This window comes from Schistocerca americana, chromosome 2, assembly GCF_021461395.2.
Source record: "Schistocerca americana isolate TAMUIC-IGC-003095 chromosome 2, iqSchAmer2.1, whole genome shotgun sequence".
In the NCBI taxonomy this organism is placed as follows: Eukaryota; Metazoa; Arthropoda; class Insecta; order Orthoptera; family Acrididae; genus Schistocerca; species Schistocerca americana.
The window spans coordinates 265898064-265912868 of NC_060120.1; the positions used below are offsets into that span (position 1 = coordinate 265898064).

The window sequence follows — 14805 nt, forward strand, 5'->3', positions numbered from 1 at the left end:
GTCCCCTCCCAGGGATCGGAATGGGGGACTAGTGTGGAATCTGTCCCCAGTGGAGAGACATCATGACACTTTTCCAGTTACAGACCACTTGTGCTGCGGGTAAACACTATGTGTCATTCAGGTAGTCGTTTCCAAAGCCTTCTGCACCCCATGTCGTTGATCATTGCTGATTCTTCCGTCTTTAGGGGCAGTTTTCCACCCCAAGGTCAAAAGAGTGCCCCGAACCTCTGTCCATTCCTCTGCTGTCTTTTATATGGCCTTTGGGTGATGAGACGCTACCCTTAAATCATTTTTTTTTAGATTCAAAGGCATCTTCCTGGCGCCCAAAAAAGTAGGTGGGGCAAAGTGCGCACGGTTCGTAAGCCGTTATCTGGCCACCATGTTCCGTTCCCTACCCACAGGAACCAAGGGGAACGTAAGGAATAGGGAGTCAAGGTACAAAGAACGTCAATGATTCATTTACTCATTTTCCTTTCTAAAAACAAAAATATTATTAAGTCCTCTGAGAATAGCAGAAAACCGACGTCCCGGGGAGGAGCGTGCGACAAGTCGCCGGACTCGGTGAAAGTATCGTAGCATAGTTTTTTGGAGAAGAACTTTCCAATGGCCAGAGAATAACCGGTTCTAAGAGTGGAAAAGACGTGGATCAACTTCTCATTGCAGGAACACCCCAACACTGGCGTTAAGGAACACTACAAAGGAAACTTGAGAAAAATTGTGGACAACTATGCAATGGCGTTCATCAAGGAAATGCCAAGAATTTGGACATATTTCTCGTCGTGAGCAAACTCGTTGTGCACTGTGTGTCTACAAATCCACTTCACGGTGATCATAGAATGAAGGCTTTCACGGCCGGTGTTGTCATCATTTAACACTTCCGGGCTGAGATGCCGTGGTCAGTACATAAAAATCTCCCCTGACGTTTCGCCTTCGACTGCGGAAGGCATCCTCCGAGGAAAATGGGCGAACTGCAACGAGAGCGCGAGTGAGCGCAGTATATATAAGCCATGCAGAGGGCGCCGCTGTCAATCACGTGACGTCGGCTGTGCTATGATCTCTGATATTGCTAACTTCCTCAATTGAAATTAATCGATTATCACGCTGTTGCTGCAATGTTGACATCCATATCCCATCCAGCTTAATGCCTTCATCTTTTCTATGAAAGTTATTGCAGTGTTTGGCAATCTCAATTGCCTCTGTGTACATTCGCCCACAATAACGCGACGTCTTTGCTATGACGGTCGTCTCCCTAAACTTTATTTCATGATCACCTTCCTGAAACACATGTTCCGCTATAACCGATTTATCAATATGTCCGAGGGGGCAGTTCCTTTTATGTTCACCCAGACGGGTGTTGATGCTTCTTTTTGTTGTGCCTATATAGACCTTTCCACAACTGCGCGGGATTTTATAGAGACCTGGTGTAGCTATAGGATGTCGTTTATCTTTTACGGATCTTAAACATTCTTTTATTTTCGTAGTCGGTCTGTAAACAGCTACCATATCGTACCTGCTTAAAATTTTTCCAATGCGATCAGTGACCTTACTGATAAATGCTAAGAACACTTTCCCCTTGGATTGGTGTCGATCCTCGTCCGTCCTGGTTGTCAGTCTAGAGCGTAGTGCACGATCTATCTGTTGGAATACCCATTCTTCTTGATGGTAGCTGTAAGGTGTTCAATCTCATCATCTAAGTGAGCTGGTTCACATATTTTGTGCGCCCTGTCTATTAATTTTTTAATTACCCCTCTTTTATGTCTTGGGTGGTTGTTAGAATCTTTCTGCTGATAACGATCAGTGTGTGTGTCTTTTCTGAAAAGACACTTCACGGTGTTTCTCTTCGTTTGTGGGAAGTATCCCGAGTCCGGAAAGAGGAGCAGTTGAGTAGGTATCTGATGAGGAATCGTATGGGTAATTAGGGCCAGCATCTGTCGCACCAAGAGCCAGACACCTCACGCCAATCCGCACACCAGGTGATGCTCGTCCTTGTCTAGAACACCACAGGCGACGCACAACAGGGTGTCTGCGAGGTGAATCCCGTGAGGGCGTGACGGGCATATTTGCTTTCCATTGACAGTAAGGTACCATGCAGATTGGACGTCAGTGTCAAGATAAGGAGCGCACACCGATCGCCAAACGGCACTCCAGTCGACGTGGGAATGCAGCCTCTCAACCACATTCGTTGACCTGTGCTGCTGAAGGAAGCCAAAGGTCGCCTTCGTGAATGGCAAGTGTGTTGGCAGTATCAAAGTAGGGACATAGCTCAGTTCTATAAAAAATTGGCGGAAGTAAAAGAAGGGCGGGGAGCGTCCGAAAGCTGGATGGGGTCTGAGAGAGCGCGTGCAAGGGCCTCCAGCAAAAGACTGGTAAGTAACGTAGGACAACGGCACCACAGCATCGTTTGAGAGCTGACGAAAAGGGCTATTGCTCTGTCAGGTGAAGGTATCGTGCATTATCTTCAATAGCAAGCTGTGACAAACATATGGACACCAAGCATCTGATAAGATAAGATGTGAATAAGCAGATCCAGTTTCATGAAATTCGTTTTATCTACATACAAGTGAACTGTTATACTTACTAAAGAAATCTACAGTTTTCTTGTTTCAGTTGACACGTTGTACATTACCGTAAACCATCCCGGGCGTAGGCTGAAAACACTGAATTAGTAGAGACTTGAAGATAATTCCGCGAGAGCTTAGTTACAATGTTGCAACAGCCAGTAGTAGCATAAACTGTACATACCCTATGTATCTCTGCCATAGCGCTGGCGAAGACAAGATTACATGAATCGCACGGTGGCTTGCTTTAAGTAGTCATTCTGCCTCAGTTCCATATGAGATTCGGATGGAAAGGAATTGATACAAGTGGTACCCTCTGCCATTCATTCCATTGTAATTTGCAGAGTAAAGATGTAAATGTTGATGTAGACTTGGGCATGGAATTTGTCAATAACGGACTTACCTAGTTACAGAAGGAAAGCATAGGGCTGATAAAGGCCTGAAAGCAAATTAAAATCGTTCCTACTGACACACAAACTCATCCTTACCTAACATGTCTTATGAGATGTTGTGCAAGAAGCATATAATTGCATAGGAAAGATGTACATCAGTGTTGTAAGCCTGTCAGTATTTTTTAGTTTTGTCAAAGTAATATAATAATTATGATGTGATATAGAATAAAGGTTCTTAAACATAATGCTTGTATTGGTCATTCATGGTGTAAAAATCAAGTTACAGTGGACATGAAGGAACAGTGCTTGTGGCAGCACTTCAACTGCGAGTTTGCCTTAATGTTTCGAATACATTCTTGTGAATGAACATTTTGGGAAAACATTTCTGGGGTTTGCCTCAGCACAATGTGTTCACCATAAGTCTTCGAATTTCACTTTATTCGGCATTCTCTTATGCCATCATCGGGCCCTCTATAGTAACATAGTAGCTGAGTTTATACTGCCAGACAAAATATCCAAAAGCGAACCAGTATCTACACAAGCGTGTATGTGGATACTGGTTCGCTTTTGCATGATATTTTGTCTTCCATTGTAAGATCAGCTACTTACTATGGAGGGCCACATGATGGCATAATGGAAATCCGAATCCGGTTGGCTCTGGAATAAATCAGAGATGAAAATACAGTTGTTCGTTTATTTATTATCGGTTATATATTACTTCAAGGCAATTGCTCTACGTTTACAGGAGACTGCTACTGTTTACCATAGTGATGTCGAGCATTTGCCTTGAGGAACTACAGTGAAGTTTATTCAACGTGATGCGGGAAAACAATCAGAGAAGCGGATATTCTGCATGTCCGCCGGATATGTGGGAAGCGTCTAAGAAATATGTATCTTGTACTGACGCTGGCAACCGTGTAACGAGTCTAAGAAAGGGTTCTTACATTTCCTTTTCAGGTTCACATACGTCAACATGCAGAGTACAGGACTGCCCCAACTACCGCACCATACACTACTATGAGGATCTGGGCTGTGTACGCAGTGACGGCTCCAGCGAATGTTGCCCTACACGCTTCGATTGCAGTGAGTACCGCATAATCAGCGGGGAACCGACCAACAAATGCTGTTTGACGAAAGTAACAACAGAATCCAGGGGAGGCTGTAGCTTAACAGTTCGTCTAGTTAGATATCAACAGAGTCTGAGCGCTGATTATGTTTAACAATGTTAGGAGTGAAAATTGGTCATAGTATCGTAGCAGAATTCGTCCTAGCTTTCCCTATAGCGATTTAGGAAAACTAACCTAACCCTAAATACAGTTGTCCAGTACCTTAATACAGCGAGGCCCATCCAGTTTCTCAGTTTCTTTAATAACACACTGAGTCATTCCCCTCCCACTCTCTTAGCGGAATTCGTGAGGTACTTACACTTCCTTCCTGCAGTCTGTGTTCACGCTAAGGAGAGAGGGTGATGAGGAAGGACAAGGGCAGATCCCCGCATGCAGCCACAAACCATAGGGTGACACTAATGTCTGGTGCATATCATCGAAACATTCTAATATCTGTTTAATATATACACTACTGGCCATTAAAATTGCTACACCAAGAAGAGATGGAGATGATAAACGGGTATTCATTGGACAAATATATTATACTAGAACTGACATTTGATTACATTTTCACGAAATTTGGGTACATAGATCCTGAGAAATCAGTACCCAGAACAACCACCTCTGGCCGTAATAACGGCCTTTATACGCCTGGGTATTGAGTCACACAGAGCTTGGATGGCGTGTACAGGTACAGCTGACCATGCAGCTTCAACACGATACCACAGTTTATCAAGAGTGGTCACTAGCGTATTGTGACGAGCCAGTTGCTCGCCCACCATTGACAAGACGTTTTCAGTTGGTGAGAGATCTGCAGAATGTGCTGGCCAGGGCAGCAGTCGAACATTTTCTGTATCCAGAAAGGCCCGTACAGGATCTACAACATGCGGTCGTTCGTTATTCTGCTGAAATGTAGGGTTTCGCAGGGATCGGATGAAGGGTAGAGCCACGGGTCGTAACACGTCTGAAATGTAACGTCCACTGTTCAAAGTGCCGTCAATGCGAACAAGAAGTGACCGAGACGTGTAACCAGTGGCACCTCATACCATCACGCCGGGTGATACGCCAGTATGGCGATGACGAATGCACGCTTCCAATACGTGTGCACCGCGTTGTCACCAAACACGAATGCGACCATCACGATGCTGTAAACAGAACCTGGATTCATTCGAAAAAATGACGTTTTGCCGTCGTGCACCCAGGTTCGTCGTTGAGTACACCATCGCAGATGCTCCTGTGTGTGATGCAGCGTCAAGGGTAACCGCAGCCATGGTTTCCGAGCTGATAGTCCATGCTGCTGCAAACATGGACGAACTGGTCGTGCAGATGGTTATTGTCTTGCAAACGTCCCCATCTGTTGATCCGTTACAGCCATGCGGATAAGATGCCTGTAATCTCCACTGCTAGTGATACGAGGCCGTTGGGATCCAGCACGGCGTTCCGTATTACCCTCCTGAACCCTCCGATTCCATATTCTGATAACAGTCACTGGATCTAGACCAACGCGAGCAGTAATGTCGCGATACGATGAACCGCAAGGCTACAATCCGACCTTTATCAAAGTCGGAAATGTGATGGTACGCATTTCTCCACCTTACACGAGGCATCACAACAACGTTTCACCAGGCAACGCCGGTCAACTGCTGTTTGTGTATGAGAAATCGGTTGGAAACGTTCCTTATGTCGGCACGTTGTAGGTGTCACCGGCGCCAACCTTGTGTGAATGCTCTGAAAAGCTAATCATTTTCATATCACAGCATTTACTTCCTTCGGTTAAATTTCTCACCTGTAGCACGTCATCTTCGTGGCGTAGCAATTTTAATGGCCAGTAGTGTAATTGACGCTGCTGTAAAAGAAAATTCAGGCAATATAAAACATTTTTTAATTGCAGAGCAGAACTTAAATCATAATTTTACTTGTTACAGCTGGCCACTCATCATCTCTTTAACAGCTTTAATCTGCGATCTAGATGTTTCTATAAATTCATGTGAGTATTGGTATTGAAAAGAAAAAGTCGGAACCGTTCAAAGATTACGATTTGCAATAAAGCAGTCGGCCAAGTCAGGACTTTTGTTGCTCTGTGAGGAGGATCTCCGAAGTGAGTCAAATAAGTTTGTTTGTGTCGGTAAAAAGTGGTAGTGCAACCTCCAGGCCAGAAGAGATGAAACGCAGATCACATCAAACGTAAGTAATTATTTAGTTGCGTTACGTAAAAAATTGCGACTTGAGCTGTTTGATAATCTAAAAATAACAAAACTGTGTCGTTATAGATCCCGCTGATGATGCCTGTAGAGTCGGAAAAAGGGCGAAACGCGTCTGGGAAAAATAAAGTTGCAGCAAGAAAATGCTGTTTTATTTACGAAACAAGTATGAGTCAAATAAGTTTGAGCTGATGTATGACACTATGAACAGAAAGCTTAAGTTTGAGCTGATGTATGACACTATGAACAGAAAGCTTACCAGCAGAACAAATAACGAGAAGACACTATGATTTTTTCTAGCAACAGCACTGCCTGCTCTCTTCCGTCTTGTGTGAGAAATGGGTCTTGTATAGAAAGAAGGGGCTGTGGAAATAGTGAACGAGTGGCTGCTGAGTACGACTGTTGAATATAACTTCAGAGACTTGATACAAAGACGCGCGGTAAAAAAATATATGTGATGCTAATGAAAAAATACAAGAATAAAAGAGCAACTAGTGCCAACATGTCTTATGGTTGGCAGAAAATAGGCTTGTGAAAAGTATTTTCGGTCTACAAACCGACTGATCGTAGGGGTATTCCTTCTTCGAACTCCTCTTTGAGAGAGACGTACTTTTATCAATCGCAAAAAAACAAGAAGAAGCAGATGATATTTTTTACTAAATGGCCAACTTCCTTCAGTTTCCGAAAGATCTCCAATCCAGTGCATTACCTATCAGTCACACCCAAACGGTGCACTGTGGGCATCCCAGGTCATCAGGGTACTTGTATGTATCACCAGACATCAGTGTTGTTGTGTTTTTTGTTGCAGTGAAGTTAACTCTGACGAGTAATGCCGATAACATTTATGAGCTTATTGATAATTTAAAATAGAAAATAGAAGTAATAAAAAATTAGTATAACGGCTTTTGGCTGTTTGTCTTTCATGAATCATCTGAGATCTGCGGAGCACTGACAGAAGGAAGAACTGTAAATTAAAACTGTGTGCCGAACTGGGACTCGAAATAAAAACCTCATATTCCGGGGAGGGGGGGGGGGGGTGGAATTTTCTCCTACTATCTAAGCCGTTCACTAACAAATGACGGCCAAGTCTCAAAGTTTCATTTCGGCCAGTATCTCACTTCTACTTTCCTAAATTTAAGAGAACTTCTCCTGTGTATCTGCACGACCAGCAGTCCTGGACAAAAATAGCTTAGTCACAGCCTCAGGATCTTTTTCCGGAATGAATATTTCAGTCTGCAGTGGAGTGGGCGTTGTTGTGCAACTTCAAGGCAGTCGTAAACTGTGGGTGGGAATGGGACTCGGACACACAACGCAGTCCTTCGCAGGCGATGATCTAACATACAGAGCTGTCCAAGCAGTTACAATACCATCAGTGTCTGTCTCTCGCCTTCCAAACATCCTCCCAGGAGTACTAGCACATCCAGGTATACAGGATAGCCCCTGCAGGATCTGGTAAGTACTAAAGAGGCACAGCCACAGCTGAGAATATGCGTTGCACATTGCTGAATAGCTCAGTCGTTAAGAGGATTTCCCAAGGTTCTCTGTCAGTCTACCCCTCACACACACAGACCTCCCTCTTCAACAAATTGCACCTGAATGTGCAGCCTGACAGGCGCACATAACACTCAATCCGGAACTGTGCGTTAAATGAACTCTGCCCATAGCTACTGTAGCACGGGAAAACAACCTTCTCCTTCTGGGGTACTCGCTATGTTAGTTGCTTTCGTATTATGATGCAACAGGATAGTCAGTATGATGTACTGTACCTCCATCCTGAGCACGACCAAGTTTTCCCTGCGTTGTATTTACGAAATATGTTTGACAAAAATGGTTCAAATGGCTCTGAGCACTATGGGACTTAGCTTCTGAGGTCATCAGTCCCCTAGAACTTAGAATTACTTAAACCTAACTAACCTAAGGACATCACACACATCCACGCCCGAGGCAGGATTCGAACCTGCGACCGTAGCGGTCACGCGGTTCCAGACTGTAGAGCCTAGAACAGCTCAGCCACTGCGGCCGGTTAAGTTTGACACTCAACATAAAAGTAGCAGGAAGTACCACAGAAAGCAGCTGCTATATTAAGGTGGCGGCAACTTCCTTTTCACAGAGCAAATGTTGTTTGTTTGCTGTTGTGGTCTTCAGTCCTGAGACTGGTTTGATGCAGCTCTCCATGATACTCTATCCTGTGCAAGCTTTTTCATCTCCCAGTACCTACTGCAACCTACATCCTTCTGAATCTGCTTAGTGTATTCATCTCTTGGTCTCCCTCTACGATTTTAACCCTCCACGCTGCCCTCCAATACTAAATTGGTGATCCCTTGATGCCTCAGAACATGTCCTACCAACCGATCCCTTCTTCTGGTCAAGTTGTGCCACAAACTTCTCTTCTCCCCAATCCTATTCAATACTTCCTCATTAGTTACGTGATCTACCCATCTAATCTTCAGCATTCTTCTGTAGCACCAAATTTCGAAAGCTTCTATTCGCTTCTTGTCCAAACTATTTATCGTCCACGTTTCACTTCCATACATGGCTACACTCCATACGAATACTTTCAGAAATGACTTCCTGACACTTAAATCAATACTGGATGTTAACAAATTTCTCTTCTTCAGAAACGCTTTCCTTGCCATTGCCAGCCTACATTTTATATCCTCTCTACTTCGACCATCGTCAGTTATTTTGCTCCCCAAATAGCAAAACTCCTTTACTACTTTAAGTGCCTCATTTCCTAATCTAATTCCCTCAGCATCACCCGACTTAATTAGACTACATTCCATTATCCTTGTTTTGCTTTTGTTGATGTTCATCTTATATCCTCCTTTCAAGACACTGTCCACTCCATTCAACTGCTCTTCCAAGTCCTTTGCTGTCTCTGACAGAATTACAATGCCATCAGCGAACCTCAAAGTTTTTATTTCTTCTCCATGAATTTTAATACCTACTCTGAATTTTTTTTTGTTTCCTTTACTGCTTGCTCAATATACAGATTGAACAACATCGGGGAGAGGCTACAACCCTGTCTTACTCCCTTCCCAACCACTGCTTCCCTTTCATGTCCCTCGACTCTTATAACTCCCATCTGGTTTCTGTACAAATTGTAAATAGCCTTTCGCTCCCTGTATTTTACCCCTGCCACCTTTAGAATTTGAAAGAGAGTATTCCAGTCAACATTGTCAAAAGCTTTCTCTAAGTCTACAAATGCTAGAAACGTAGGTTTGCCTTTCCTTAATCTTTCTTCTAAGATAAGTCGTAAGGTCAGTATTGCCTCACGTGTTCCAGTGTTTCTACGGAATCCAAACTGATCTTCCCCGAGGTTGGCCTCTACCAGTTTTTCCATTCGTCTGTAAAGAATTCGTTTTAGTATTTTGCAGCTGTGACTTATTAAGCTGATAGTTCGGTAATTTTCACATCTGTCAACACCTGCTTTCTTTGGGATTGGAATTATTATATTCTTCTTGAAGTCTGAGGGTATTTCGCCTGTTTCATACATCTTGCTCACCAGATGGTAGAGTTTTGTCAGGACTGGCTCTCCCACGGCCGTCAGTAGTTCCAATGGAATATTGTCTACTCCGGGGGCCTTGTTTCGACTCAGGTCTTTCAGTGCTCTGTCAAACTCTTCACGCAGTATCATATCTCCCATTTCATCATCATCTACATCCTCTTCCATTTCCATAATATTGTCCTCAAGTACATCGCCCTTGTATAGACCCTCTATATACTTCTTCCACCAGAGCAAATAGACTACAGCAAAAATAGTGTTGGCAACACAGTGAGTAACAACTAACAATCATTTATTAAAATATAATGCAGCTACTCAACTTCAGTGTGGTGATGATGTGGTAACATGGCACTGAGGTAAAGTTTCTGAATACTGGTCTAAACCTGTGTCAGCGAACGGTGATTAACTAGTCTGTTAGTAGTTCCAGCCTGGTTCTGCTGTCAGTTACAGTATCTACGTCTTTAAAAGCACATGCGAATTAAAACAACCTGACTTATGTAATACAGAGTTAAAGGAAAACATTTCTAAGTATTTACAAATTTGTTAAGAAATGTAGCGCTTAAGTGCACTAGTATGTGACATCAAGTGTCCATTTACAACGCACTAGTATGTGAGATCAAGTGTCCATTTATATAACGCTCATTTCCATAGTTATAAATAATAATATGCATTGTTACACAAAGCGTAGTGTAGCTATATCATCAGTATAAAATTGAAAGTAATGGGTGAAAAAGGCAAGGATAAAATCATTGTTGAGGTAAAGTTACAGTCTGGATGGTCTCCAAATCGAGGACTATATTTTTAAGTCATGTTATCTTGAATATTTTTTGAACATCACTGCGTATGTCTGAAGCAGACAGAATGCGGCTCTCACATGAAATGCTTTTAATAACAATGATGCCATCTTCTTCTATCTCTTCTAGCTTCTGTCTCCTGAGGACTATTTTGGAACTGTCAGTGGCGATCGAAAAGTTCTTAGTAGGATCAGGGTGCGATAATATCAGTGCATTCAAGAGTGCATCCTTAAAATTCAAGAATTCGGAAAGAGCTTGTTCATTCCATGTCCAGATAGTATTTTTGCCAATTAACTGACATAATATAGGCGTATCTGGTGCAGAATAATGAGGCGACGGAAAAAGTTGATCAGCCCTAGGAAGCTATGAAGTTTCTTTTTTGAAGGAGGACTCATAATATCTCGAATTGCTTGAAGTTTTTCTGGATCGGGCGCTATGCCATCGGCAGAAATGACATGACCTATAAATTTAATAGAAGTGTTACCAAAGTGGGATTTACTAAGATTAATTGTGAGGCCTTGCTGAAGAAATGTCTGAAGTAAAGCTTGAAGAGTACTGTTATGGTCAGTCTAAGTGGGTTCCGCAGTTAAAATCTCACAATATACGTGGTTATTCTGTCTTTCAATTCTGTCAATATTACTGTGTTCATACCTCGTCTGAATGCAGCAGAAGATATTGTCGAACCAAATGACAGTTTACAAAACTGACAGCAGTTGCCAAAACAGAGAAATGCCATGTATTTTCTACAGTTCGGCTGAAGTTCAATCTGTCAAAAACCCCATTGTAGATCTAGCATTGAATAAACGGATGTATCATGAAATTTCTGTAAAAGTTCGTCTGAAGTCTGTGGTCGATCAGTTTCCGTTACTATAATGTCGTTGATCTGGTGTGAATCGAGAACAAGGCGTAATGATCCATCCTTTTTAATAAGAATGTGCAGTGGACTTATGTACAGACTAAAAACTGTATCTGTAATCCCTTGGTGGAACATGGCTCGAAGTTCCTGTTTGAGCTGTTCTCCATACGTAAATGGTGTGGAATAATGTATAGATTTGAAAGAATCGTGAGGTTTGACATAAAATTCATATAAGAAAATTAGAATAGTACCTGGAATGTTATGAAACAGTCATGAAAGCTGTGGTAAAATGTCGTGTAACTGTCATCATCGTTGTAGCTTAGCTTTCACTTACGTTGTTAGTAATTGTTTGTTCAACGTTGTATTACACATCGTCTGGTACATAAGCCCCAGTGTAAAAAGATTTATGCAAATGTGTATTTTTGGTAACAGAAGTAGGTTCAATTCTATTGACGTTTTGTTCCTCAGATGATAAAGTTTGTTGAAATTCCATTTTCATTTAACATTGCGTACGAGTTCTTGAAATCCAAAATAGCTTTATGTTCGATCAGAAAGTCCATACCTAACATTAAGTCGGGGAACAATCAAAAACTTAGGATAAAATGTGTGACCGTGTACACAAAAAGATAATGTGTTTGAAGCTTTACGTCGACACCTTTGATAGAAACTGCTCCACATACTTTTGTTTTGCTCAGTGTAAAAGTCGGACAGGAATAATTGTAATTACATTTATTAAATGCAGCATCACTTACCGCAGTAACAGGCGAATTTTAATCTATCACAGCAGTAAATTTGTGTGACATATTTGTATTTCAATGGTCAGATGTGAAGCTGTCTTCTTAGTCTGAATCTTTTCTTTTAAAATCGTTTCTCTAATGTCGTCAAACTGATTACATTTTCAGTTACTGTTTCGTAGGGTTCTAATTCTGATCGTCGTTGCAGGCTAAAGCAAGGGGGTTGTTCTCTAGTCATGTAGTATTCGGAATTTGATTACTTGTCTAAGCTCGTTGTGGCATCTCAATAATTTGACAGTTCTGCTACTGTGGTCATTAGAGTTTTGAGGTGGGTGCAAATGTATATCAGGTTCATTAAGAATCAGTGGAGGTTGTTGTTAAAATTGTCTTTGTTTCTGAAAAAACTGTTATTGCCATAATTACGCTGAAAATTCTGATTCTGACCTCATCGTTTGTTGCTGTAATTAGTTTGATACGGAACATTTCGGATGAAACGCAGAGTCTGCTTCCTATACATGAAATTATTGCCTTGTGTAGTATTATTGCTATGCTGTTGCGTGTTCACGGAAGTTTGCGGCGAACCATTGAAGGCGGGTTGATCTTGCTGAGGAATATTATTGTTCAAATTTCCAACTTGCTGTTTCCATCGTGAAATTGTTGTTGAAAATTCTGGTTGTTGCTACCAAACTGTTGGTACTGTTGTTAGTTTTGTGAGTACTGATCACTAAAATTTTGACGTCTGTGAAAATTATTCTGAAAGTTGTTGCCGTTCCCAAACCTCTTATTATGTCTGTCATGAAAATTTCCCGATGAGTTTTGATACCCATACGTGTTGTTACTGTTGCTGTTTTGGGAGAAAGTTTTAATGACAAAAGAATAGTCAGTACTCTCAAAAGTTGTAAAAGATGGCGACATGAAGGAATGCCTTCTTTTGTTGCCCCGTTAACAGGGAGACTCGTAATGAAAGCGGTAATTTAGAGATGCATAGCTGTATTAATGCTGATTGACTATATGGCTCGGTAAGATGCTGATTTAGTTCAACCATGTGCTAAAAAGTTGCACAGTGGTTGGGAAGACAGAATTTTCAAAGGAAGGTAAACTGGTTAACTGACCTTTAATTCCTCGTTGTGTAGTTTGCAACCAATAAGCCGACAAAATGCCATTTTGAAATTTTTCTAATGAGTAAAATTGTCTTGCAATGTGGCGCTTTCTGTTGACGGGCCCACCCTCCGAAAAATTGCAAATGAATTCCAGTTTGTTGGTAATAGGTCTGTTAGGTGGTAACGAGAATGGAAATGGTTATACCCCGTCTAAGGGATGCACATCTGTTTTGATATTGCGGAGTACCTTAAACTTACCTACTGACAAGAAATACTTATAATGGAAATCATTTGTTTCTGCAGTTTCTTTGCACATTTATGCAGTTTCTTTGTACACTTCTTAATTTTGCTTATGCCAGATTTGATTACGGCAGAATCAGTATCATATTCCAGTTGTTCAAGTCTACCGGTGACAGTTTGCATTTCTTCCTGATGTGTTTCGTGTTGACTCAAACGATTTTCTGCGTGTGTTTTATGCTCTGTAAAATCGCTTTGAAGCTGTGTCTTCGCGTCATGTACGGTTTTAAAGTCACTGAAAACTTTACTGTAGCAACTGTCTATGAATTTTTCTCGTGAAGGAGAATTTGGTGTATCTATTCGATCTTTTGTTGGTGAATGGTTTCATTTTGCGCTTGGATTGCAAGTGTAACTTGATATTGAAATTGATTACATGTCTCTGAGGGCTAGTTGAGGCGTTCATTAAATCGCGTATCTTGTTGTTCAAAACATTCGTTAATTTGCGTTTCTTGTTGTTCAAAACATTCGTTAATTTGCTATTCTATATTGGGTGCCAGTTCCTCTTCTTTATGTGAAACTTTATTAAACAATCGCGTCACTAATTTGAGTAAAACGTTAGTCTTTTTTCTGCTGTAACTTTTTATTGCCATCGATGATTTGTTGAATCATCATCATAATGGCATTATTCGATAACTGACCATCAGTATTTAAGGAATTTGGCGTAATATGTTCAACAGTGTCAGCATTTGACATGTCTGTTGAGGTTTGGGTATTGTTAGTTTGATTGGATTCTAAAGGTAAGCGATCAGAGTGCAAATTTTGTGCATAGGAAGTATGTGTATCAGCTTCATCCTCATTTGTGGAATATGCCGTCTGATTAATGGTGATATCGGTAGGTAAAGAAAATTCAAGGCAGTTTGACTGTCATGTGATTCACTGTCGTCAATGGAGAATTGTCAGAATTGGTATTCCTTGCAACAGAGTTACTTAGCAAATGCGTATTTTCGGCATTGTCCATGACTGAGCTACGCATAGCACTAGTAATCGTTTTACGCGCATGATGCACAAATACAACGAAAGAAAAACAGAAAAGAGATAAAGAGCATTTTTGCCGTTGACCTGTTAGAAATAATTGACACAGAACAGTAAATGCGAAGCGCAAAATTACTAACTACACTTAACTAAGTAAGGAAGAGCAGGCCGTAGGCCTGACAATATTATTTCAAAAGATTCCAAAAACCATTTCCATCTGTACAAAGTTGTGACCAAGTGAAACACGCACGTTTTAAATAGGATTAAAAGTACTTAACTGACAGTAGTCT

General features: G+C 41.5%; 1 protein-coding gene across 1 annotated transcript in view; it reads left to right on the forward strand.

The window, feature by feature from the left end:
* Positions 1–14805, forward strand: part of LOC124596475 — a 73863-nt gene that overhangs the window by 6285 nt on the left and 52773 nt on the right. Inside the window, exon 2 of the mRNA XM_047135618.1 lies at positions 3908–4033. Coding sequence (XP_046991574.1) covers positions 3908–4033 — 126 coding nt within the window. The remainder of the gene's footprint in view (positions 1–3907; positions 4034–14805) is intronic.